This window comes from Myripristis murdjan, chromosome 13 (assembly GCF_902150065.1).
Source record: "Myripristis murdjan chromosome 13, fMyrMur1.1, whole genome shotgun sequence".
Lineage (NCBI taxonomy): Eukaryota > Metazoa > Chordata > Actinopteri > Holocentriformes > Holocentridae > Myripristis > Myripristis murdjan.
In genome coordinates this window covers 42,034,552-42,061,457 of record NC_043992.1, presented here as the reverse complement: position 1 = coordinate 42,061,457, position 26,906 = coordinate 42,034,552, and the positions used below count along the sequence as shown (strand labels likewise).

At 46.4% G+C, this 26,906-nt stretch overlaps 2 protein-coding genes across 4 annotated transcripts in view; one reads left to right on the top strand and one right to left on the bottom strand.

Moving 5' to 3' along the window:
* Positions 1–3,347, bottom strand: part of LOC115369805 (WD repeat-containing protein on Y chromosome-like) — a 29,523-nt gene extending 26,176 nt beyond the window's left edge. Inside the window, exons 1-7 of the mRNA XM_030066470.1 lie at positions 3,298–3,347; positions 2,807–2,849; positions 2,418–2,544; positions 2,139–2,269; positions 1,863–1,966; positions 1,316–1,544; positions 110–209 (exon numbers count right to left, since the gene is read on the bottom strand). Of these exons, the coding sequence (XP_029922330.1) occupies positions 110–209; positions 1,316–1,544; positions 1,863–1,966; positions 2,139–2,269; positions 2,418–2,544; positions 2,807–2,849; positions 3,298–3,347 (784 nt within the window). The remainder of the gene's footprint in view (positions 1–109; positions 210–1,315; positions 1,545–1,862; positions 1,967–2,138; positions 2,270–2,417; positions 2,545–2,806; positions 2,850–3,297) is intronic.
* A 5,158-nt stretch (positions 3,348–8,505) lies between these two features.
* eif4h (eukaryotic translation initiation factor 4h) lies at positions 8,506–26,906 on the top strand. 3 transcript variants are annotated; one of them, XM_030066577.1, is made up of 7 exons: positions 8,506–8,657; positions 16,472–16,656; positions 17,226–17,290; positions 19,073–19,166; positions 22,442–22,510; positions 24,332–24,472; positions 25,121–26,906. In XM_030066577.1, exons 1-7 carry the CDS (start codon positions 8,593–8,595, stop codon positions 25,258–25,260), a joined length of 759 nt encoding a protein of 252 aa, XP_029922437.1. In that variant the 5' UTR covers positions 8,506–8,592; the 3' UTR covers positions 25,261–26,906. The 3 variants fall into 3 exon arrangements, with proteins under 3 accessions (XP_029922437.1, XP_029922435.1, XP_029922438.1); XM_030066575.1 differs by having other exon boundaries at positions 22,442–22,537; XM_030066578.1 differs by lacking the exon at positions 22,442–22,510.

Below are 26,906 nucleotides of genomic sequence, written 5' to 3'. Positions count from 1 at the left end.
CTTCTTACTATTATTTAAAATATTGTACATGTCAGTAGTAGGGCCTTAAAAATGTTTCTGTGCTCAGGACAGGAGTTTGAGTGTCCGTGTGACGTGAGCGGCTTCCTACCCAGGTCTGGGCCTGTGGAGGCCACGGCCAGCTGGCTGAGGTCACTCAGACACACCGTGCCAATCACTCTGACCCTCTGACGGCCGGTGCTCTGGTACAACTAAACACACACACACACACACACACACACACACACACACACACACACAGATGAATACACAGCACATGTGGACCACAACTATTATCTTTATTTAACACTCAAGTCAAATTAAAAAGCAGACAGACTGTTCTAATTAATGTAAACTGAAAAGTGAAACTAGGCTACAGCGCATGTTTGTTGTCATACTGGAAAAACAGAAAAATAGAATAATATCATAACGGAATTAAAGCTACATCAAAACTAATCCAACTAGGAACATGGCAGTGTATACCTCTGCCAACGCTACGCAATACACACACAGCAAGTACACACACACACACACACACAGCAAGTACACACACAGCAGTTACACACACACAGCAAGTACACACACACACACACACAGCAAGTACACACACACACACACACACACACACAGCAAGTACACACACAGCAAGTACACACACAGCAGTTACACAGCAAGTACACACACAGCAGTTACACACACACAGCAAGTACACACACACACACACACACACACACAGCAAGTACACACACACACACAGCAAGTACACAGCAAGTACACACAGCAGTTACACACACACAGCAAGTACACACACACACACACACACACAGCAAGTACACACACAGCAAGTACACACACACACACAGCAAGTACACAGCAAGTACACACACACAGAGTATACACTCTGACAGCTCGTTTGTTATTGTTATTGTCATTGTTATTGTTATTGTCATTGTTGTTGTTATTGTTATTGTCATTGTTGTTGTTATTGTTGTTGTTATTGTTATTGTCATTGTTGTTGTCATTGTTGTTGTTATTGTTGTTGTCATTGTTGTTGTTATTGTTGTTGTCATTGTTGTTGTTATTGTTGTTGTCATTGTTGTTGTCATTGTTGTTGTTATTGTTGTTGTCATTGTTGTTGTCATTGTTGTTGTTATTGTTGTTGTTATTGTTGTTGTCATTGTTGTTGTCATTGTTGTTGTTATTGTTGTTGTCATTGTTGTTGTTATTGTTGTTGTTGTTATTGTTGTTGTCATTGTTGTTGTTATTGTTGTTGTCGTTGTTGTTGTTCTGAAGCGCTGTGTTCAGGCGGTTCACTCACATGGACGGAGTGCTGCAGGGTGAAGTCTTCACTCCAGGAGCTGAGGATACCGTCGCTGCTGATGGAGAGGTACTGACCCGTCCGGGTGGGCCTGGCCTTTGGTTCCTTATCTCCAGAACCAGAACCAGAACCGGAACCGGAACCGGAACCGGAACCATCCACATACAGAAGGTCCTCATCAGTTGGTGGCTGATGGAACTGCAGACTAGCGATCGTCTTCGGGAAACTCCTGCAGGAGAGGAGAGGAGAAAAGAGTCGCCTCAAACAGCCCCTCTGTTGGAAAGACGAACACGAGCGGTTAATAATTTAACAGAAGCCGATCAGAGGAAAAGCAGAAACAGGTGAGTCGATCACTTCGGAGAGGAACTCTCTGGGAAGCGCTCGTTCTTGTGACGGGAGTTCACGAGTCCAGTTTGTCTGACTGGTTTCAGACTCAGAGGATAAAATGAGCCTGCTCAGCCTCCCTGCCCTCGCTCTCTGCCCGTGTGTGTTCTGTCTTTTTTTCACTAAACAGGATCAACATGTTGGAGGAGATTTTTCCACTTACACAGGGATGATGCTCATTGGTGTGGGGAAGAACGGCAGTTTGTCTTCTCTGATGATCTGGGCTTTCCCTTCATACTCCAACATCATGTAGTTTAAGTACTCATTCTAACACACACACATCAACAGGCTGAGATTAATTCAAACAAGAAGACAGACTACAGAGAGACTGACAGACAAAACAGCCGGGCAGATAGGAACCTGGAAAGACACACACCGTAATACAGCACACACAGTCACACAGAACCACCGACACACACACACACACACACACACACACGTTAAGACCCACAAAGTCTACAATTCCATCGCAGTTTATGTCGATCTTCATGAAGAGCATGTCGAGTGCCTCGTCATCCATGCCGTCCAAGAGGTGCCTCATTGAGTCCCGAAACTCGTCCATGTCCAAACCTGACGGGGAAACGGAGAGACAGAAAGACAGCGTGACAGTGAGACAAATACTCAGCCGCAGAGGCAGACAGACACACACACACACAGACAGGTTGACAATTACAAATATGCAGACAGGAACTAGGACAGACACAGATTTGTTTCCCACCGCCTCCTCCATCAACGTCGGCCTGTTCAAAAGTGGACTTGATCAGCTGGAACTTGGCCTCCAGACTGTTTTCATCCGCTGAGCCCTGCATGTCGGCCTCCTCCTCCTCCTCCTCCTCCGGCAGCCGCTGCTCAACACAAAAATCCACCCGAGAGGCTGCACGGTCATCTGTTTATCTGAAGGGCCTGACAGCCGTGTACACATGTGATACATCTGCAAAAGCTGTATCCTACTTTTTTAACATGACATCATTTTCTGACCAAATAAAGGATTATGGATTCTGCCTCTTTTCAGTCTCTGAAAAGGTTGTAAAATAATTCCCCATAACCACATCTGAGAGTTCCTCTATTCCTCTAGGCAAAGTCCAGCTGAATGTTTTTCTTTTTTACCTGATTCAATGTCATTTGTCTCTTCTGTGGGTCATCAGAGGTCCTAGGAACACAGGATGGTGAAATGTAGACATGTTGTGTAATTTATATATATATGGATAGATAGGTACATATAGATATAGATATAGATATGCACCCTTATGCTTGAAGTGCAGACTTTCACCTTTAATTTAAGGGGTTGAACAAAAACATGGCCTTGACCATTTAGGAATTACAGCCAGTTTTATACACTCATCTGCAGAGGCTCAAAAGTCATGACCAAACTATACATAACATATATAACTATACTTATAAGGATTATTTTCAATATTTGGAGGAAAATCCAGGACGTGATCAGTACAACAAAAAATACTGAACATAATAAATGTAAGTGCAAGGACTTGTGGGATTTGTGCGAGCCCCAGTTTAACACTCTGAGGCCCCTGACCGATCGCTGCCTCTCACTCCTGGGATCAGCTGGGGGGAAACAAACCGGTTTTCTTTGCACCTACCCGGCTCCAGGCCGGGACGTCCTGAGCGGCTGAGCTGCAGCGGGGTCCATGCTCCTCACAGCTGTACACAAAACAAACACACAGTTCCATCTGGTCTGGCAGGGACACACACCCCCTGTGGCCTGCTGTTGAAGCTACATCACATTTATGTTGAGAGAAATATTCAAACCCAAGACGCCGCTGTTTTATGGCTGCAGCATTACATCAAATAGAAAATATCAAGATGAATTGCACATCATTTTATACACGTTTCCCTGTAATTTAGTAGGACATATTTGGTATCTTAGCAAACTCTGATTTCTGCACAAGAACTTAAAATAAAGTTTTGAAGGTCTGAACAAAGAATTTGCAATCCTGAGTGAAGACGTGAACATTTTTTATCTACTTTCTTTCACGATTGCTGCCTTTTTGCTGTTTTCCTTTTTTAAGCAATTTGAAATTCAGTTTTGAAAAGTAGAAACAGAAGTAGGTTAGAAACAGTTTATTATTAGCAGCAACGCATTTTTGGGCTCTACTGTAAGATAAATCATATTAAATCTGTTCAGCCGTAGTATACACACTGATGAGCCGTATCATGATGAGCAGCTCAGCTCAGCAGCTCTGCCATAAACTCTGCATTTTAACAGAGTCTATAATGTTCAGTTTGTGTTGACATTGTGCAGAATGTGTCCCTTTAATTCTGTGTTTATTACTGAGGTTGTAGTTTGCAGGTCTGCTACTGGACTGCATTACACTGAGAGGGGTTTCTAGTTTTTTGTCCTGCCCATTTACGTACAGTGAGGAGGGACAGAATAGTGGAAACAGCTGTCAGTAAAGTGCAGCACTAACTATGAGCTCAATGCCAAACATAGAAGTGAATGAACACCTCTGTTACCGTGACAACAGGACAAGCTGAGCAACGTTATGCCACAACAGATGGATTAGATTAGATTAGATTAGACAGGTGGTCATAATGTTATGGCTGATCGGTTTACAAAACAACTTTATTGAGAAACTAGAAAGAGAAACATGTCATTTGTTACAGGCCACATACTGTAGTTAAACTTCTCATTTCATTGCACTGACATTGCTAACATTGGATTTTTTTTTTTTTTTTTTTTAACTTTCCTTGCTATTGCTGCCTTTTGTGCATCTTGTATCTCCTGTTATAACATTTCTAATAAAAAATATCAATGGAAAAATAGACTCCATAAATATGAAATTATAAGCAAATATGAATACGACACAGTGAGTAACTCTCTTTATAGAGCTGACAGTGCAGATTGACGGTTTTATTACTTTTTTTTTTTAGTGTTTATAAGTTTGATAGTCTTTATATATTCTTTAAAGCCACATAAAAAAGCAGTGAATAAGTTTTGTAATTCTGCATTAATGTATGAAATTTACCAGCGAGTTTAGCATGAATTCAAGGTTAGATTTATCATGTTCAAAATAAGCAATGACATTTTTACATTCAATTTTAACATTATTACAGTTTTATCCCATATACATTATTGTATTCAAGTCCAACAAATAATTGAATATACACAGTGGTAAAATAAATGTCTTAAAGATTCAGGGTCATTGCTGCATAATAACTCTTACTGCAATATCTATCCATCCATCCATCTATCCATCCATCCATCATCCATCCATCCATCCATCCATCCATCCATCCATCCATCCATCCATCCATCCATCTATCCATCCATAGCTGTACATGGTGTGAAATGTTGACGTGTATTTCTTTCATTTTACTGGTGTTTGTACACACACACACACACACACACACACACACACACACACACACACACACACACACACACACACACACAGTGTTCAGGGCTAACAGCGGCTAACAGAGCTAGCTAGCACACGGCGGGTTAAATCCACCCCGTCATGTCTTGTTTTTGCTCTTTATCGCCTTTAGATGGCGCAGAAGCGAGGAGCCCGACTTTACCTGCAGGTGAGCTCACCTGTCGTCCCGTGTCCCTGTGTCTGTGTCTCTCTGTCTCTCTGTGTCTCTGTGTGTCTCTGTGTGTCTCTCTCTCTCTCTCTGTGTGTGTGTGTGTGTGTGTGTGTGTGTGTGTGTGTGTGTGTGTGTGTGCAGCCGGAGGAGCCGTTGCGCTCTAACGGTCCGCTGGGATTTCAAAAGTTTAAATGCAGCGGAGCGCGCGCCCGGCACGCACTTTCAAACCCACACATGTTTGTTTGTTTGTTTGTTTGTTTGTTTGTTTGTTTGTTAATCTGCGGATTACTCGGCAAAAACACCCGGACCAACAAAAAGACTGACTTGATGAAACGCAGCTCATTCCTGCATTAAAACAGCTCGTCATTTTTCTCATAGTGAGCAGTTTCTACTTTTCCTATCTTCATTTTCACAATACAACAGGTGTGAACAGGTGTGAACAGGTGTGCCTCAGCTCAAAGCACTCACTCGCTGTGGTAAATATATATATATATATATATATATATATATATATATATATATATATATATATATATAGAACAGAAAGTTAGGGATATTTGGCTTTTGGGTGAAATTTATGGAAAATGTAAAAAGTTCACGCTACAGTGATATTATATCATGAAAGTAGGGCATTTAAGTAGAAGCATGCACTGGTGATTTCCTCATCTCAAACAATTTCTTGAAACAAAAGCCAACAACAGTGGTGGATATACCACAACAAAAAATGTCAGTGTCAATAACTTGTCATGTGCCCTTGAGCATCAATTACAGCTTGACAGCGACGTCTCATGCTGTTCACAAGTCGACTTATTGTCTGCTGAGGCATGGCATCCCACTCTTCTTGAAGGGCGGCCCTCAGGACATTGAGGTTCTGGGGTACAGAGCTCCGAGCCTCTACACGGCGACTCAGCTGATCCCATAGGTTTTCTATGGGATGCAGGTCTGGAGAAAGTGCAGGCCACTCCATCTGAGGTACCCCAGTCTCCAGCAGCCGTTCCCTAATGATACGACCTCGATGAGCTGGAGCATCAAACACCTGATGTGAATTTTGCTGTTAAACTCCTTGTTAGAGAACAGCAACTTGTGCAAAAAGTACTGAAACACTGAACAGTTGGACATGTGCATTCAAAAGTTTACAGAAGGTCACATTAAGTTCACCTGTAAAGGTTATAATGCATTTTAGGTTCATCCTGAAATTTCACCCGAAAGCCAAATATCACTTTTTGTGAGTAGTGTATATATGTGTGTGTGTGTGTGTGTGTGTGTGTGTGTGTGTGTGTGTGTGTGTGTGTGTGTGTGTGTGTGTGTGTGTGTGTGTATGTATGTATGTATGTGTATGTGTGTGTGTGTGTGTGTGTGTGTGTGTGTGTGTGTGTTTCAGTCCAGGAGTTTCAGTCCAGAGCACCAGGATCCTGCTGCCACATGTTATTTGCTTCGTATGTAAGAAAACACACATGTTGCATCCTTAGAAATGTTTCTGTTTTCTCATTTAAAGGCTCAGGATCCTCAACAATATGAGGTGGTGGGTTTTATTTTCATGCCAGCTATCATTTAATCAGAATAAATGCTGATTCATTAATTAACCCTTCGCTACCCGATTTCCCCTAAAACTCCCACTTATGTAACTTCACACTGAGGTTTTTTCTTCTGTATTGTCCAACACTGTCACACACACACTCTGCATCTGCTGGCTGCAACAGCTGCAACACACACTGCATCACACTGACACCCAGAGAAATGCCATTGTTTTATGGCTGCAGCATTACAACAAACTTTTGCAATTGTTTGAAGTCACTTCCCTGTGAGGATCACAGTCTGAAAGCAAAAAAGGCAGAAGCTGTGAGGGATCTTTGCCTGGAAACGGTGGCAGGTGGTGGCACAGGATACACTAGACATTTACATGACATGTAATGCTAAACACATAATAATACATTGTATGGATATGCTAATGCTGAATATAAGACAGTGTTTTACAACTAAACATAGTGCAAATTTACCATAATGATGGATATAAATGCACTGAAAGCAGTTTCCACTTGGTGATCAATAAAGGAAAAAGCATCAATAATTCTATCAGAGAACAGCTGGAGCTGTTGTCAAGGTAACATGATAGATAGCGTAGCATAATATCAGACCAGACAGGTGTTCTTTTCCACACCAAGCCTGACCTCACCTTTAAGCCGGTCCTGCTGGCCGTAACACAGCCAGGCGTCGAGCAGGAAAAAAAGGTCATAAACAGCAATTATTACAAAATGACAAGCAAACAATCAGAAAACTGGCAAAAATCAATGAGAAATTACAAGAAAATTTTCATAAGATTGGCCAAACAATTACCAGAAAAGTTCTTGAAAATTAGCCAGAAAATGATAAAAAAAAAAAAAACGAATAAAAAGAGGACCATAGCTATATAGTTGTTGTTGTTTTTTTTTTTTTTTTTTTTTTTATAAACAAAATTATATTATATGAAAAATCCCTCAAAAGAAAAAAGAACTAAAGTGAATTTGGTTGCAGGGGGAAACTAAAACACAGGGCCCCCGGAGGATTTGTTTGGCCTGGGGCCCCTAAACCCGCAGGTGCACGCCCCACCAGCACGCTGCAGTGGGGCTGAGGAACGGCATTGTGGGAAATGTAGTCCATCGCTGACTGCAGCAGAAGAGGAGGAGACGGGCGGAGGGACAGGAAATGACATCAGCATGTTGCTGTCCTGCAGGACAACAGCGCCACCTGCAGGACAAACCAGGATTTTACAGTCAAGTTTCATCTAAGACCCTGGTGGTCAAAGTGGGGTTCAGGGGCCCTCCAGGGATCCTTTCGGTCAGTGGCCCCCAACCCAGTCCTCAAGAACCTCCAAACCTGCAGGTTCTGGTTTCAGCTCTACTCCTGCACACCTGACCCAGTTAAGGTCCACACACCTTCATGCTCGCCCTCTTCAGGTAGATCTGTTTCAACCAATCAGCATGAAGCCCTTAAATGGATCAGGTGAGAAAGAAAGAAAAACAAAAGCCTGCAGGACAGGGGGTCCCTGAGGCCTGGGCTGGAGACCACTGCTTTAGGGGCTTCCAGGGGTCCTCAGAGGAGGAAGAGATTAATTTAACTGTAATTTATATACTGTGACGATACAAACTGTATGAGTGTTCCATATCAGGATCCCGTCATGAGGGGTCTGCGGATTATTCAGAGCCGGTCTGGGGGTCCCGGATGTGAGAAGACGTGAGGCTGGTGTGTGTCCGGGGCTCCGTGCGTCAGGCGGTGTGCGGGCAGCCGCGGCGGCGGTCAGGCGCTCCGCGGGCAGCTAAAGCGGTTCGGTGTGACGTGAAGGACCTCCTCCTCCGCACAGCAGCTCAGTAATGGCGGAGTACGACAGCTACGATGAGCGGGACCGGGCCTACGGCAGCTTCGGCGGGAACAGAGGGTAAGAGAGGCGGCCGCCGGGCGGCACGGCGCCCCGGCCGGGTCTTACACACACAAATCCCCCCAGTGGCGCTGATATTGTGCGTCTGCGAGGCGGCAAGGCCTCGCCGCGGCTGCCGAGCGCCGCTCGGTGCTCAGGCCGGGCAGGCGGCGCGGCAGGCGGCGGCGGCGCTGGGACAGGCCGCGGTGTGGAGCTAGCCGCTGCTAGCAGCTTAGCCTGCCAGCTGCAGGTCGGACATCACACACAGATGTGGCCGTTAGGGTTGGATCAGGGACCGGCTCGGGGTTAGACACACGCGGCGGCGCGGCGCGGTCCTCCGCGGCCGGCCGGAGGCTCCGTGTGCGGCTGCCGGCGGGCCGGAGGCGGCGGGGCTGCAGCCCACATGGCTGCAGGCAGCTGCTGGATGGCGAAGCTCCTCCATCTAACATCTGTCCGTGTGTGTGTGTGTGTGTGTGTGTGTGTGTGTGTGTGTGTGTGTGTGTGTGTGTGTGTGTGTCATTGTGCGTGCGTGCGTGTGTGTGTGTGTGTGTGTAGCTGCACCGGGCTCACGGTGCATGAGGCGGGATCGCGGGGCCGGCGGCCTCCTGCAGGAGCTCCGGCTGGATCCTGCGTGTCTCTGCAGAGGAGAGCCGGGCCGAGCCGGACCTGCAGGACTACACACACACACACACACACACACACACACACACACACACACACACACACACACACACACACACACACTCCCTCTCTCTCTCTCTCTCTCTCTCTCTCTCTCTCTCTCTCTCTCTCCGAGCAGCTGGGAGGCTGCGGTGTGTTCACGCTGTGGAAGCATGAAGATGAAGTGGGATTTCAGATGTCAGCCTCAGCTGCAGCTAACCGGTGTTTTCATTGTTGAATCTGTCGATTATTTTTTCAATCAGTTGATTATTGAAGGTTCAGAAAGCTGTTCAGACCATAGAAAGAGGATTTGGAGAACTCTTTCTGTTTCTGTATCTGTGTGGCGGCCTGATGGTTTATCACCAAAATCACAGTGTGTTCACTGTGATGAACCACACACACACACACACACACACACACACCATGCCCGTTGTAGCAGACAGTTCAGAGGAGGAGGTTTTGCTCTGGTTCGGTGTAAACACACTGTGGTTCCTCTGCAGAACCACTTTCATGTCCAAACAGTGAGAGCTGACCTGCAGCACGGCTCCTCTGTAGTACAGTGTGTAGTAGTATGTAGTGTAGTGTAGTGTAATGTGTAATGTAGTTTGTAGTATAGTGTGGAGTATAATGTAGAATATAGTATAGTGTAGTGTGTTGTATAGTATGATAGTGTGTAGTATAGTATAGTGTTGTGTAGTGTGGTGTATAGTATAGTACAGTGTAGTGTGTAGTATAGTAGGATAGTGTGTAGTATAGTGTAGTGTGGTGTATAGTATAGTACAGTGTAGTGTGTAGTATAGTAGGATAGTGTGTAGTATAGTATAGTGTTGTGTAGTGTGGTGTATAGTATAGTACAGTGTAGTGTGTAGTATAGTAGGATAGTGTGTAGTGTGTATTATAGTATAGTGTTGTGTAGTGTGGTGTATACTATAGTACAGTGTAGTGTGTGTAGTATAATGTAATGTAGTGTATAGTATAGTGTAGAGTATAGTTCAAGGATTCAAGGAACTTCATTGTCATACCAGCTCACATTTACATGTCAGTGGTACAAAATTAGGACTCAGGTCCTGGTATAAGCCTAAGTAAATAAATAAAGCAAGGTAAAAAAAAACCCCAAAAAAACAAGTATAATTATAAAAAATAAGATATATAAGTATAAACAGTATATATGAATATAAACATTATAAGTATAAACAGTATGTATCACTATAAACAGTATTTATGGATAAATATAAACAGTCTATAAATATAAAGTAGAAAAAAGTATATATATATATATATATATATATATAAAGAAATATATAAACAGCCTATATAAATATAATCAGTATGTTATAATATAAACAGTGTATATGAATAGAAAGTGAACCAAGTGACAGAACCCGACGCCGGGTGTTGGGATTCAGGAGCTGCAGACTTGATACAGTCAGTCCTGAAATTAGCTCATGAGTGCTAAACACGCATGTTAGTAGTTTAGCATGTGTGTAGTTTAGTGTAGTGTAGTGTAGTGTGTAGTACAGTGTAGTGTAGTGTGTAGTACAGTGTAGTGTAGTGTGTAGTACAGTGTAGTGTAGTGTAGTGTGTAGCACAGTGTAGTGTAGTGTGTAGTACAGTGTAGTGTAGTGTAGTGTGTAGTACAGTGTAGTGTAGTGTAGTGTGTAGTACAGTGTAGTGTAGTGTAGTGTGTAGTACAGTGTAGTGTAGTGTGTAGCGTAGTGTAGTGTGTAGTACAGTGTAGTGTGTAGTGTAGTGTGTAGTACAGTGTAGTGTAGTGTGTAGTACAGTGTAGTGTAGTGGATTATGGGAGCTTCGATTTTTCGATTATAGCGATTGCAGCGTTTGTCGATTCGATGCGATTATTGGTGCCACGATTCTTTGATTATTGCGATTCTTACAGCTATTTTCCATGCAAGACTGATTTTGGGTTAATCTTTGGCTAGCTTTGGAAATTAATAGCCCATAAATTAACTCATGTCACTCTCAAAATAAAGATTTTTTTTTTAACATTTGACTAGGAATTATTTTTCAAAGACAGAAAATATTTTGACTATGTAATCTGGGAATAGCTCCCAACATTTCACCCAACATTACCATGGAGCACAGCCCCATCTAGGGGCCAGTGAAAGAACTGCATAAGCCAGTTCCATCATAACAAAGAGTAACTCAAAATTTGGTCCACAAGCACTACAGTACACCACTGACTATGATTTATTTATTTATTTATAATAATTTATAATTTATCGTGTTGTGAAAGTACTTGACGGTGGCGTGCGTTTGGTGGGTGGAGATAAAAGGCCGGCGGATCAGGAGGGGGCTTGTCTGTAACGTCTGGTTTGACGTAGGGATGCTAACCGGTGGCCGTTTGACCGGTTGTTGACCGTTTGAACTTTAACCGAATAATCTTGTCGGTTAAAAACCCTTTAAGCCTGAACTAGAGTGCCTGTAGAGAGAGGGTCTCCTTACGCCGCCATTGCTGTGAAAAAACTGAACCGTTGGAGTGAACGGAGTTGTCGCCTCTCTCTCTTCAGGCACTCTAGTCCGAACGTGTCGTCGCCGACACAAATGCACATGTCAGATTGTAAATACCGTAACTACCGTAAGGTTTTATCGATCGAAAAATTCCAACTGTTCCTGAAGGCGGAGAAGTTGCTCTTGCGCTTACATACAGTTTAATACGGTAACCATGGCGACGGGACGCTCTGCCGGGTTTCGATGACGTCATTACGCACAGAGCTCAGCTCGGTAGAGACAGACCGGAGAAACCATAGATATCGATAATAATTATATTATATTATATTATATTATAATTATATTATAGATATTATAGATATCTACGGGAGAAACGAGCCAAGCTTCTGCAGGTCGTGGACGTAGTGGTTTGCGTCCAGGGCAAGACAATGGCGCCGGTGCTAGCGCTGCTAGCTTCTATTTGTTGCGGTTATTCTTTTATGGTTTACAGACGGTAAAATAATATTCTCTGTTAACCGAAATAAACCGATTAATGAGGCCCGGTGGTCGACCAAGAAAATTTTCCATTTTCGCCATCCCTAGTTTGACGTGCAGCTTCATGGGACGCAGGGCGAACGAGGGCAACAGCAAATTAAAGGCCGACTCCTTCAGCATTCGCCACGATGAAATTACCTAAAATATGCCACCCTGTCTTTCAACGAATGCACAAAAAATCACAAAGATGCTGCCGAAAACAAACAAAAAAAAAAAAACATAGAAAGCCTGCAGGATTCATATATGAGCAGCCGGGTAACCCACTGTGTCCGGTGGCCTCCCTGGAGAAACAGCCTCCCTCTGCCTGCTGCCTCCTGATCCACCTGCCTTTTATCTCCACCCAAAGCGGACACAGTGTGACAACGCCGATGTATGGTAAATTAACAGTTTGCTTTTATTATTATTATTGTTATTGTTAAAACCGACATGAGGCATACGTCTGCGCAAAAACGCACCTGTGGCTACACGCACACCAAAAGAGGAGTCCAAACATAATTGAACACTATTTTAACAAATGTGCTGTTAATGGAAATATCCAATTCAACATTAACGAGCCCAGATAGCCTGATGTGACCTGATGCTGGCACTAGATGGAAAAGCAATCTGTGCGTCTGTGTTACTTGGCAACCGTTCTGTCCACTCTGTCTTGCTTGGTGGGAGAATGAATAGTTCTCAGTTTTCCTTGTGTGTTTATTTTATGGGCTGTATGTAGGGTAACCGTTTAATAAAATCAATAAGCCCCTTGAAGCCGTGAGTTACAGTGATTTTACAACGGCTTTCCGTTTGCTATGGTCCCACCTACTAAACTGTCCGGGTGGCGCGCGCGTTACCTACCTTTTCTTCCGGGTACCCGTTTTTTTTTCCCGGCTTGGTGGAAAAGAATCGACGTGAAAAAATCGATGCACAAAAGCATCGTGACGCATCGCGATTTTGATGAATCTAACCCACCACTAGTGTGTAGTGTGTAGTACAGTGTAGTGTAGTGTAGTACAGTGTAGTGTAGTGTAGTGTGTAGTACAGTGTAGTGTAGTGTAGTGTGTAGTACAGTGTGTAGTGTAGTGTAGTGTAGTGTAGTACAGTGTAGTGTAGTGTAGTGTGTAGTGTGTAGTACAGTGTAGTGTAGTGTAGTGTGTAGTACAGTGTGTAGTACAGTGTAGTGTAGTGTGTGTAGTACAGTGTAGTGTAGTGTGTAGTACAGTGTAGTGTGTAGTGTGTAGTACAGTGTAGTGTAGTGTGTAGTACAGTGTAGTGTGTAGTACAGTGTAGTGTAGTGTGTAGTACAGTGTAGTGTGTAGTACAGTGTAGTGTAGTGTGTAGTACAGTGTGTAGTACAGTGTAGTGTAGTGTAGTGTGTAGTACAGTGTGTAGTACAGTGCGTAGTACAGTGTGTAGTACAGTGTAGTGTAGTGTAGTGTGTAGTACAGTGTAGTGTAGAGTACAGTGTAGTGTAGTGTGTAGTACAGTGTAGTGTAGTGTAGTGTGTAGTACAGTGTAGTGTAGTGTGTAGTACAGTGTAGTGTAGAGTACAGTGTAGCGTAGTGTGTAGTACAGTGTGTAGTACAGTGTAGTGTAGTGTAGTACAGTGTGTAGTACAGTGTAGTGTAGTGTAGTGTGTAGTACAGTGTGTAGTACAGTGTAGTGTAGTGTGTAGTACAGTGTGTAGTACAGTGTGCAGTAGTGTGTCAGTTCCATCACACACACTTCCTGTTCTCCATGAGGAAGGACATAATCCAGGATGCTGTTTAATCTCAGGTTAGGAAATCCTAAACACTCCAGTAATCCAACAGCGCTCATCAGCTGTGATGTATGTTACCTAGCAACTGACGCTACTTGTCTGATCATGCTAATGCTAACATGCTAATTAGCGTCGCTCCGGCAGCTGAGTTTTGTTTCCATTTGTGGGAAAAAAAATCGAGGTGATTGGTTGGCAGAGCGCCATGTGACTGCAGCATCAAAGCCCTGGGGGGCGGAGCCTAGCTCTGGTAATGAGCATGATGTCATCAAATGGCGACACATGGTTTAGTTGGTTGAGTTAAAGCAGATTAAAGAAGTTAGCTCACAGCTAACGCCACCTGGTGGAAACAGGAAGACCTAACACTTTTATTTTGAAGAGTTTTTTGTTGGTTACGGTGTTTGTGTACGACACTGCTCATGTCTTAATTGACTCTGTGCACAAGACGAGTGACGCACATCCGGTTTCTCCAGATAGCGGCTCTTCAGTTTCCGGTCTATGTAATGGCTAAGCCTAACACTTACATATTCTCCCGGTGCCTCACGGATTTGCCCAGACTAACGATAAACTATGTCCACCGAAACGTTGCTGCCACTTCCCCTGCCCCCAAAAGCAAACGAGAAAGGGTTTTAAGTTATACATCTCCAGCTATTTGCACAACATCGAAGGTATGTAATTTAGAGAACGTTAGCTAACGGTCGTTAGCTAGCGTTAGCTAACTAACGTAGATGGTTAGCACCAGGCGAATCACACCGTAACGTTTGTTGTGTACAATGAATCTCGTTTTTGTATCCAGTGGCAAGTTAGCTGACTATACCTGAGGCCTGTATCATGAAGCGGGATTAAGGCGTTAGCGAGATAACTTCAGGCTCAACTCCAGATTTTCTGTATCACAGAGCTGGTTCACCTCTCATCGGGATAGGATACCTATCCTAAACCTGTTCTGAGAGCTAGCCTGCTAGGGTTAGGGATAGGGCTGACCCTGCTATCAACTTGATGTACTGACATGATTGGATTTTGGCGTCCGCTTTATTTTATTATAGCCTGTAAAGCAGACACGCAACACGTCTGTGCAGTGCAGTGAGTTCAGAGGTGTCAGCGTCAGATGTGGACTACTTGAGCCACTGATGTGTAGTTTGAGCATTTATGCCGTGGCTGCCTTCTCTTCGTGGCAGCCACGGTGTTCGGTTTAGTGTGTACATTTTGTTTTTCCTCCTCATACTTTTCCAGTCAGCTGCCTCGGAGCCCTCCCTTATACATGCGCGTTCACGGCTCTTGATGAGACAAACCTGGATTGAGTGAGCGAGTTGATAACCAGCGTCGTGATACCGGTTATTCCTGATCACCATGATCTCTGTTAGTGTAGCCGGATAGGTCTGAGAGATCCTGGGAAAACTGAGCTTGCTTCATGATACAGGCCTCAGGTATAGTCAGCTAACTTGCCACTGGATACAAAAACGAGATTCATTCTACACAACAAACGTTACGGTGTGATTCGCCTGGTGCTAACCATCTGCGTTAGTTAGCTAACGCTAGCTAACGACCGTTAGCTAACGTCCTCTAAATTACATACCTTCGATGTTGTGCAAATAGCTGGAGATGTATAACTTAAAACCCTTTTCTTGTTTGCTTTTGGGGGCAGGGGAAGTGGCAGCAACGTTTCGGTGGACATAGTTTATCGTTAGTCTGGGCAAATCCGTGAGGCACCGGGAGAATATGTAAGCGTTAGGCTTAGCCATTACACAGACCGGAAACTGAAGTGCCGCTATCTGGCGAAACCGGATGTGCGTCACTCGTCTTGTGCACAGAGTCAATTTAGGACGGGAACACCGGTCGCCCGTAACGACGCGGGGCCCCCTGCTGGCGTGTGGAGGTACTGCAGGTGGAGTCTGTTTTGATTGGCAGGTGAAGGAGGGGTGTGGCCGCTCCCCTCGACCCTGATCATGTTTGAATAATGAGACATTAATATGAGTGATAATGAGGTGCACAGCTCAGGAGCAGATGGATCACAGGTGGGAGTTTCCTCACGTTTGAGTCTCGTCAGGTGGGACAGGTGTTGGTGTGTCTGCTCATATTATCATATTTAGAAAGGCGTCACTCACTCTTGGATCCAGATGTTCCTCATCAGGATGTTGGGTTCCTCTGAGCTGAATGTTCACTTCCTGGTTGCAGGCGGCGGCGCCTGGCACCGAACCCGAAGCCGAACCCTGCCAGGTGTCACTGTCACACCTGAGGCTCACACCTGCAGCGCAGAGGGCCTGATTACTGAGCTTCCAGTGGATTTGAACTGATTTTAATACGTTTAAACATGTTTGTCTGTACATTTCTCATGCACACACACACACACACTCATGCAGACATACACACACATAAGTACACATACACAGCAGACATTGCGTGTTCAGGCCCAGTGTATCTCCCATGATGCCGTGTGTTGCAGGCCGCGTGGCGGCGCGCCCGGCGGCTCCAGGAAGCAGAAGGAGCTGCCGTCGGAGCCGCCGTACACGGCGTACGTCGGCAACCTGCCCTTCAACACCGTCCAGGGAGACATCGACGCCATCTTCAAAGAGCTCAGCATCCGCAGCGTCCGGCTGGTCAGAGACAAAGAGACAGACAAGTTCAAAGGTCAGGACACACACACACACACACACACGTTAAACCCTAAACACATGTTCTTGTTCTGGTCAGGTTTTCCATGCGTTCTGTTCAGCTGCCAGGTTGCTATTGGCAACCAGTTCTTAGCCTTTGGCAGCCATCAGCTGTTATATTTTTTTATAAAAATATAAGAAAAGGGACAAAATCAAGAAAAAGGTGCAGCTCAGAGTGAATCAGTGTTTGTGGCTCGTGCTGTCCGTGTGTTTGAGCTGTGTGCTTCACAAACAGCTGATCCACCGGACGGACGGCCAGGTGACCCTGGAGCAGCACACACCTGCACACGGCCCGGCCGGCCAGTTAGAACACGCCAAGACACACACACACACACACACAGACTGGTGCTTCTCTCTATTGCTGTTGACATTAAAGGGCTAAAACACTGAAAACAAATGTGTGGAACGTCCATGAATAATAGAATAATGATGACCTGGTTCTGGTTGTGGTTCTGGTTGTGGTTCTGGTTGTGGTTCTGGTTGTGGTTCTGGTTGTGGTTCTGGTTGTGGTTCTGCTGTGTGATGAAGTCTCTGTGTGTCTCTCAGGGTTTTGTTATGTGGAGTTTGACGACCTGGACTCCCTAAAAGACGCTTTGGCGTACGACGGCGCTGTGAGTATGTCTTCCTCGTGGTGTGTGTGTGTGTGTGTGTGTGTGTGTGTGTGTGTGTGTGTGTGTGTGTTGGAGCTCAGCACACACACACACACACACACACACACACACACTTTAATAATCAGGCAGATTTGACACCTGGACACATTCATCAGGTTTGTGTCAGTCACATGGGAGACGGGTGAGTCAGCAGGAAATCAGTAAAAAATGAAAATTTTAAGTTTGTAATTATAACATATATATATATATATATATATATATATATATATCTACATATACATGTACAGGCCAAAAGTTTGGACACACCTTCTCATTCAATGCGTTTTCTTTATTTTCATGACTATTTACATTGTAGATTCTAACTGAAGGAATCAAAACTATGAATGAACACATGTGGAGTTATGTACTTAACAAAAAAAGGTGAAATAACTGAAAACATGTTTTATATTCTAGTTTCTTCAAAATAGCCACCCTTTGCTCTGATTACTGCTTTGCACACTCTTGGCATTCTCTCCATGAGCTTCAAGAGGTAGTCACCTGAAATGGTTTTCCAACAGTCTTGAAGGAGTTCCCAGAGGTGTTTAGCACTTGTTGGCCCCTTTGCCTTCACTCTGCGGTCCAGCTCACCCCAAACCATCTGGATTGGGTTCAGGTCCGGTGACTGTGGAGGCCAGGTCATCTGCCGCAGCACTCCATCACTCTCCTTCTTGGTCAAATAGCCCTTACACAGCCTGGAGGTGTGTTTGGGCTCATTGTCCTGTTGAAAAATAAATGATCGTCCAACTAAACGCCAACCGGATGGGATGGCATGTCGCTGCAGGATGCTGTGGTAGCCATGCTGGTTCAGTGTGCCTTCAATTTTGAATAAATCCCCAACAGTGTCACCAGCAAAACACCCCCACACCATCACACCTCCTCCTCCATGCTTCACAGTGGGAACCAGGCATGTGGAATCCATCCGTTCACCTTTTCTGCGTCTCACAAAGACACGGCGGTTGGAACCAAAGATCTCAAATTTGGACTCATCAGACCAAAGCACAGATTTCCACTGGTCTAATGTCCATTCCTTGTGTTTCTTGGCCCAAACAAATCTCTTGTGCTTGTTGCCTCTCCTTAGCAGTGGTTTCCTAGCAGCTATTTGACCATGAAGGCCTGATTGGCGCAGTCTCCTCTTAACAGTTGTTCTAGAGATGGGTCTGCTGCTAGAACTCTGTGTGGCATTTATCTGGTCTCTGGTCTGAGCTGCTGTTAACTTGAGATTTCTGAGGCTGGTGACTCGGATGAACTTGTCCTCAGAAGCAGAGGTGACTCTTGGTCTTCTTTTCCTGGGTCGGTCCTCATGTGTGCCAGTTTCGTTGTAGCGCTTGATGGTTTTTGCGACTCCACTTGGGGACACATTTAAAGTTTTTGCAATTTTCCGGACTGACTGACCTTCATTTCTTAAAGTAATGATGGCCACTCGTTTTTCTTTAGTTAGCTGATTGGTTCTTGCCATAATATGAATTTTAACAGTTGTCCAATAGGGCTGTCGGCTGTGTAGTAACCTGACTTCTGCACAACACAACTGATGGTCCCAACCCCATTGATAAAGCAAGAAATTCCACTAATTAACCCTGATAAGGCACACCTGTGAAGTGAAAACCATTTCAGGTGACTACCTCTTGAAGCTCGTGGAGAGAATGCCAAGAGTGTGCAAAGCAGTAATCAGAGCACGTGTCTGTGTGCACGTGACACCGCAGACCGCACTGCACCACTGGCTAACATGACCTCTGACCCCTGCAGTTGTTAGGCGACAGGTCACTGAGGGTGGACATCGCAGAGGGGCGGAGACAAGAGCGAGGAGGCGGCGGCTTCGGCTTCAGGAAAGACGACAGAGGTGAGCGCCGCCGCACGCACACGCCTCGCGGGGCCACACGCCACCGGGATTATTTAACCGGATTATTCCACGGAATTAGCCGCTGATTTCAGGTTTTGTGGATCTGTGATCATCCATCACGTTGGTACACATTTTCTTGTCAGATATCAGATTGGCTGATATCTTCCAGCTCTTGTGGCTGATCCTGATTCTCCGTCATTTTTATTCAGTTTTTATTTTATTTGAACTGAACGACAGCGCCACCTAGTGTTTCAGTGTGAACCTGTCAGGGCGGGGTCAGGGGGTTCAGGGCGGGATCAGGGCAGGGCGGGGTCAGGGTGGTTTCAGGGCGGGGTCAGGGGGTTCAGGGCGGGGTCAGGGGGTTCAGGGCGGGGTCAGGGGGTTCAGGGCGGGGTCAGGGGGTTCAGGGCGGGGTCAGGGCGGGGTTCAGGGCGGGGTCAGGGGGTTCAGGGCGGGGTCAGGGGGTTCAGGGCGGGGTCAGGGGGGTTCCCGCTCTGGCAGCTTGTTGGTCCAGCAGGAAGTGAAAGTAAACATCTGATCTCAGATCAGGATGGAAACCCTCGAGCTCCAAACTCTACAAGAAAAATAACAGAAGCTTCACCGCCACGCCGCCTCCCAGCCGCGAGGGTGTGTGTGTGTGTGTGTGTGTGTGTGTGTGTGTGTGTGTGTGTGTGTGTGTGTGTGTGTGTGTGTGTGTGTGTGTGTGTGCTGCGGCCCTGCTTCTCTGAAATGAGCTGAATGTTCCTGCCTCACTAACCCTCTGACTCGCACGCTGCCGCCTCCTGTCCTCCTCTCCTCCAAGTGTGTGTGTGTGCGTGCGTGCGTGCGTGCGTGCGTGCGTGCGTGCGTGCGTGCGTGCGTGCGTGCGTGCGTCTGCGCCGTGACTTGGAGGTAGAGGGCGACTCTTCATCCTTCATGTTTCATCCTCATCCTCACCTCCAGCCGGTCCAGCAGACGTCAGATCAGATCCCCGGGCCGTAAGGTTGTAAAAGCACAAAGCTGTCTGCGTCGCCATGGAGACGGGAAGGTTGGTTTGCGGCTGCATCCTCAGCATCTAATGCTGCATTCATGTCCTGTGGGAAAAACCAGTGCACCTGGCAGACTTAACGCACCGAGGGCCGATGAAGCCTTCAGGCTCCATGTTTGTAGTTTTCTTTGGACTTTGTTTAGACGCGTCGCTTTGTTCCCTCGTTGTTTCTCAAACGGCGGCGACAGGATGACCAAGGTGAAGCGTGAGGCGTTCACTGGCAGCGGGAATCTGTGTGAGGAAGTACAGTAGACGACAGGAAGCCAAAACACGAGGATGATGGGAAACAAACTCAAAGATGAGTAGGCCTGTCACGATAACAAATCTGGCTGTGCGATTAATTGCATCAGAAATTATTGCGATAAGCGGTAATATTGTGTAATGTTGTGCTTTGAAGACCATTTTTATTGTTGTAATTTTGACATTTTCAGACCATTCTTCAAACTTATAATAATAATAATGATGATAATAAAGGCATAATGATCCAAGAATACCCTTTTGAAGAGAAATAAACATATATTCAATATTTAAAAATGTAAGCAAGAAAAATTAAATATTCAAAATGAATAAGACATAAAAATACCAAAATAAAAAAATAAAGATCTTATAATACAAAAAAATTGACCAGCTGTCCCTGATAACAAAAAATGCACTGTAATAAAAAAAAACACACAACCAAAAAGTTGAAATGGACTCTATCTGTTATCAGAAACTTGAATAAAAACCAAAAACAATATAAAAAATAGACTTTTTCTCTATTAAGAAAAAAACACTCAAAAACTACACAGAGCCAAAACAAAGTCTTTGTCAACAATATTTAGATGAATATTAAACATCAGCAGACTGACAGTCCTGAACAGTCAGAGACACTGGATGGCAGGAGCGCTCCCTCCGGTCATTCCTCTGATGGAGCAGCTCACCTGGCTGAAGGTGCTCCTGTCCTCTGCTCTTTGGCAGAGTCGAGGAAAACAAACACCCAGAGTTACCGACTTCATTTAAATTTACTGTGCGGTTAACCCACTTAGCGCATATCGCGACAGGCCTCCTGCTGAGTCCACTTACAGTGAAGCTCACGGGGCCTGGAGAAGTCCCCGAACCACAGTTTGGGTGCCTGGCAGTGCTGTGGCAGGACAGAGGAACGGCCGGCCTGCTGGGGCGGGGCGGGCCCGAGGCGACACACTCTCTTTGGGAATAAACCAACCAGGAAGCAGCAGCAGCAGCTCTGGTGCAGCCACAGGGGACGGCTGTGATGTGGTGACGACACGATAATGACACGGTGACGACGCGATAATGACACGGTAACGACACGGTGACGACGCGATAATGACACGGTGACGACACGATAATGACACGGTGGCGACACGGTAACGACACGATAATGACACGGTGGCGACACGATAATGACACAGTGACGACGCAATAATGACACGGTGACGACCCGATAATGACACGGTGACGACGCGGTGATGACACGGTAACGACACGGTGAGGACACGGTAACGACACGGTGGCGACACGATAATGACACGGTGACGACGCGATAATGACACAGTGACGACACGATAATGACACGGTGACGACGCAATAATGACACGGTGACGACGCAATAATGACACGGTGACGACACGGTGACGACGCGATAATGACACGGTGACGACGCAATAATGACACGGTGACGACACGATAATGACACGGTGACGACGCAATAATGACATGATAACGACACGGTGACGACGCGATAATGACACGGTGATGACGGTGACGACACGTAACGACACATGCAGGTAGTAACAGTTTTCTTACGTGTGACAGTGCAGAATAATAATGATTATGATAATAATAATAACAATGATTATGATAATAATAATAATGATAATAATAATAATGATAATAATAATAATGATAATAATGATAATAATAATAATAATGATAATAATAATAATAGCGGTAATATCAGTATGAAGAGCAGCAGCTCCTCAGAGGGAGCACACTGTTCTGTCAGGGTGCTGGTAGGCCTGGTTTTTCCCACGTGACGTGAACGCAGCGTGGCTCTGCCTGAGGAGGACTAACCCAGCGCTCTACTTCCTGCTCTCTGAGCCTGCAGGACGAGGAGCCGCTCCTCCTCTTCTCTTCTCTTTTCCTGCTCCTCCTCCTCTCCTCCTCCTCTTCTCTTTTCCTGCTCCTCCTCCTCCTCCTCCTGCTCCTCCTGCCCCCCCCCTCGGTGTTGACCCTGCTGTGTCTCCTGCAGGCAGAGGAGGATCTCGCGGCTCCAGAGGAGGTCGTGACTCCAGAGAGGACTTCTACGACCAGCCAGGAGGTGTGGTCAGAGATTACAACAGCTCAGGTTGGACAGCCGTGGACAGCCAATCAGAGTAGAGCACACTCCTAACAGCCAATCAGAGCAGAGCACACCCTTAACAGCTAATCAGGTCAGACCATGCTGTAGGTACTGCTGGGACGCAGCCAATCAAATGACAGAACCGGAGATAAAGCAGATTAATCCAGACTGACGTAGATTAAACCAGACTAAACTGGATGGAACTAGACAAAACAAGACGGAACCTGACTGAACCAGACGACATGAATAAACCAGATTAAACCAGATTAAACCAGATTAAACCCGAGTAAACTATACTAGACTCTACAAGACCAGGGATGAGACTAACCCTGCGTTCCAAGTGAGCGAGAGGGGCGGAGCTCAGGGAGGACGGATGGAGTGTGCATACGCATGCATACTGCATACTACACTGCATACTTTGTAGGGGCAGCTGCAGTACATACTAAAAGTAAAAAGTAGAAGTATGTGATTTGGAACGCAGAGCAAGTTAACCTGAAGTGCAGCAACACCTGGGCTCCGTTTCCCAAAGCAGCTTTAGTCTGTTCACCTGAAATGAGGGAAACTCTGAGTTTTCCGTTTCACAGAGGGAGGTAAGTCAAAGCAGAGACAGAGGGGGAACTCCAGCCTGTTTCAGAGGGAGGGAACTGAAGCTCTCGGTCAGTTACCGCAGTAACAGACTCCATGAAACTAACCTGGTCAGGACCAGGTTTTTCTCATGTGTCCGCCCTCTTTCAGCCACACGGGATTTAACTTCCTCATTCAGTCAGCAGGTGAGTTTTGGCGTGGTATATTAGTTTTGCCGTTTGTTATTTATAAATAAATAATTAAAAAACAGTGAGTAGGCCTTTATTAGAAGTCCATTAGTAGTTAGGTGGCGACTTTTTTTCACGAACATGGCATGTCCTCTCGACAGTGATCCTGTGGATGAAGGTGCAGTGTTCCTGCACAGAGAATTAAATATTCGGCGGGAGATGGTTATAAGACCGCGCAGAGATGTTTATGCCGAGGTCTTACCTGTTTGAACCATGTTTTTATATTTCATCTTAAGCTGCTGCCAAGTGCGCTTCTCCCCCGCGGGATCGCACCTAAATGAAGTAATTTAATAGGCGACCATTCAAGCAGTTTCCCCTGTAATATTATTGTGATTGGAATGGACTCCATTTAAACTCACGCACTGACCCGAGCAGCAGAGTTCTCCCACGCCGTCTCCCTCTGCTTTGCTGCATTGACGCTGTGTTTTTCCAGCTGTGGGTCACGCGCTCAACTCCAGGTGAACCTACTCCAGGTGATCAAACTGACTCACATCAGTTCTGGAACCCAAAACTCAGAGTTTCCTGTCTCAGAGTCGATCAGCTCAGAGTTCAGGATCAGTTTGCTTCGTCAAACGGAGCCCAGGTGAACACGTTCAGCCAGAAACCACCAAACAAAACCACACGCCATTTATAAGCCAGAGGGAGCTCAGCAGGACTGGACTGGACTGGACCGGACCGGACCGGACAGGACCGGACTGGACTAACAGCAGCAGTTAGGTCAGGCTGAACTGTGGCTGGATAAATGGACAACAGAACCAGCAGTTACCATGGAAACAGCAGTGGAGCCAACATGGCTGCCGGCGGGGCCACACTGAGCACAACTGTATTTATGGGCTGGACCAGGCCTCGCTTTCCCATCATCCCTTTCATCTCAGTCAACTCATGCTCATTGGTCACCTTCCAGGTTCCCAGTACTGGACCCGGTTGTGGGCGTCCATCTTTAATCTCATTTTTTACCCTGTCTGTCTGTCTGCCTGTCTGTCTGCAGGTTATAGAGATGACGACTACATGGGTGGGCGGGGTCGAGGAGGCAGTCGCCCGGGTGACAGGAGGGGGGCAGGAGGGATGGGCCGCTACAGAGAGGGCCCGCATCGCGGAGGACAAACGGACTTCAGAGAACCGTCTGATGGTGAGACAGCTGTCTGTCTGTCTGTCTGCCTGTCTGTCTGTCTGCCTGCCTGTCTGTCTGTCTCTCTGTCTGTCTGTCTGCCTGCCTGTCTCTGCCTGTCTGTCCCTGTCTGTCTGCCTGTCTGCCTGTCTGTCCCTGTCTGCCTGCCTGTCTGTCTGCCTGTCTGTCCCTGTCTGCCTGCCTGTCTGTCTGTCTGCCTGTCTGTCCCTGTCTGACTGCCTGTCTGTCTGTCTGTCTGCCTGCCTGCTTGTCTGTCTGCCTCTCTGTCTGTCTGCCTCTCTGTCTGCCTGCCTGTCTGTCTTTCTGACTGCCTGTCTGTCTGCCTGTCTGCCTGCCTGTCTGTCTGCCTGCCTGCCTGTCTGTCTGTCTGCCTGCCTGCCTGTCTGTCTGCCTGTCTGTCTGCCTGTCTGCCTGCCTGTCTGTCTGCCTGCCTGCCTGTCTGTCTGTCAGGTGGCTCTGTGGTCTGTCCCTTCAGAATAATTTGGATTTCTGTTTGTGTAAGAAAATATTTTTTATAACCTGAACTTTATTTCAAACACACACACACACACACACACACACACACACACACACACACACACACACACACGTAATGATATCTCCACCCGGTTGACTGTGTGTGTGTGTGTGTGTGTGTGTGTGTTGCAGAGGAGCGTGCACAGCGGCCTCGCCTGCAGCTGAAGCCGCGCACGGTGGCCGGCCCGCTCAACCAGGTGGCCAATCCCAACTCGGCCATCTTCGGCGGAGCCAAGCCGCGGGAGGAGGTGATCTCCAAAGAGAAACCATAAGAGACTGAGGCCAGAGGGCCGGCGGGGGGGGGGGGGGGGGGGGGGGGGGGGCCGGGGGGCGGAGGGGGCGGGGCCGGGACGGTGTGTGTGGATAGAGAACTTTAAAGAAAACGCCAACAGAACGAGTTAACGCCACAGTTAGCTTCCCTCCTGACAGCGAGCGAGCAGACGCCGCCCTCCTCTTCTTCCTCGATTTCACTTCAGTTCAACAAAATATTTATTCTTAGAAGGAATAAAATGACACACACACACACACACACACACACACACACACACACACACGCGCACCAACGAGCAGCTTGTGAATGCATGTCCAAACTGTTAACTTGGGTTTCTGCCCCACCTCGGCTTCACTGTGCGTAGTGCCTGCTTCGTCCTGTAGTCTCTCTGCCGGGTCAAAGGTCAAAGGTCACCCACCGCTGGTCTGTAGTGCGAGCGAGGGCTGCGGCGGATTGGCCGGCTCCGCCCTCCGCCGCAGACCCGCAGCGTGACGTTCGAGTTCCTTTCCTCTCCTCAGTGCTCGTCGTGTTTCCTGCACCTGTGGGTTTTTTTTGTTTGTGGTTTTTTTTTTTGTTTTTGTTTGTTTGTTTGTTTGTTTGTTTTGTTTTTATCCGCCTCTTCTTGCCGGGTGGGCGGGGCTTCAGTGTGCGTGGTCTGTTCAGTGTCAGGGAAAATGTCAATCACAAGAGTGGACTCAATGTACCAAGGTGCTCTCCTGTTGGATTGTCCTCTGCCCAAGCCCCTCCCACCTGGCACAGGCCACGCCCCCCAATCGGGACTCCTTCAAATTATTTTGGCTCATTTCTGCTAAAAAATAAATAAAATTAAAAAAAAAAAAAAAAAATACCAAGTAACCTGAGAACCATGATGTTTTTACCTCTGTTCCCATGATGCCCTGCTGAAGAGCCTGTCAGCCAATCAGCACAAACAGGAAGTGTAGCACAGCTTCCCCGCACCCCGCGGTCAGTGCTTCATTCAGGTGGCCAGGGAAAGACAAGCTTCCTGAGTAGTTAGTACCAGTTATTTTCAACATGTTGGATTCTGACTGGCTGCAGTGACTGATAAACAAACAAACAAACAAACAAACAAACAAACAAACAAAACTACAATCATGGCGTCTCGTGTGGCTTCACTTCCTGCTCGCTGCTTTTCTTTTTCTCGTTTCCCAGTGGAACCTGAAGGCAGCACGGCTCCAGCGGGGAAGCGTTTCTATTGGCCGAGAGCAGCCGTGACAGGCGTGGCATGTAGTTCAGACTGGCTCCGCCCCCTCACTAACAGTCCTGTGGGCTGATGGGTAATCTCACCTGTCATATGGCGAGGTCGGGTGCAGCTTAACACTTCCTGTTCATGTGGAGGAGGGGGGCGGGGCTCGCGGTCACGTGAGCAGGCGTCCACAGGTACGGCGGCGTGGCGTTCAGGTGCGGCGGCGTGGCGTAGGAGCGTGCTGACACAAGGTGGCGCTGTAGTCTAGATCGCTTTCTGACAACTTCTGTGTTGCAAACCCATTTTTATTTGACATTTTACTGGATCTGATGTCGAGAACGTGGAACCTTTTTCTTACTGTACTATATAGGAGACTCAGCTGTTTTTATTTTTGGGTTTATTTTTTTCCTACACTGTTTATGGCAATAAAATGTATCATCTGA

Excerpts from the sequence above, each read along its gene's own strand:
- eif4h (XM_030066575.1), top strand. The coding sequence starts at position 8,593 with ATGGCGGAGTACGACAGCTACGATGAGCGGGACCGGGCCTACGGCAGC. Across the intron at positions 8,658-16,471 it reads AGCTTCGGCGGGAACAGAGG|GCCGCGTGGCGGCGCGCCCG; the intron begins GTAAGAGAGGCG and ends CGTGTGTTGCAG. Across the intron at positions 16,657-17,225 it reads AGAGACAGACAAGTTCAAAG|GGTTTTGTTATGTGGAGTTT; the intron begins GTCAGGACACAC and ends TGTGTCTCTCAG.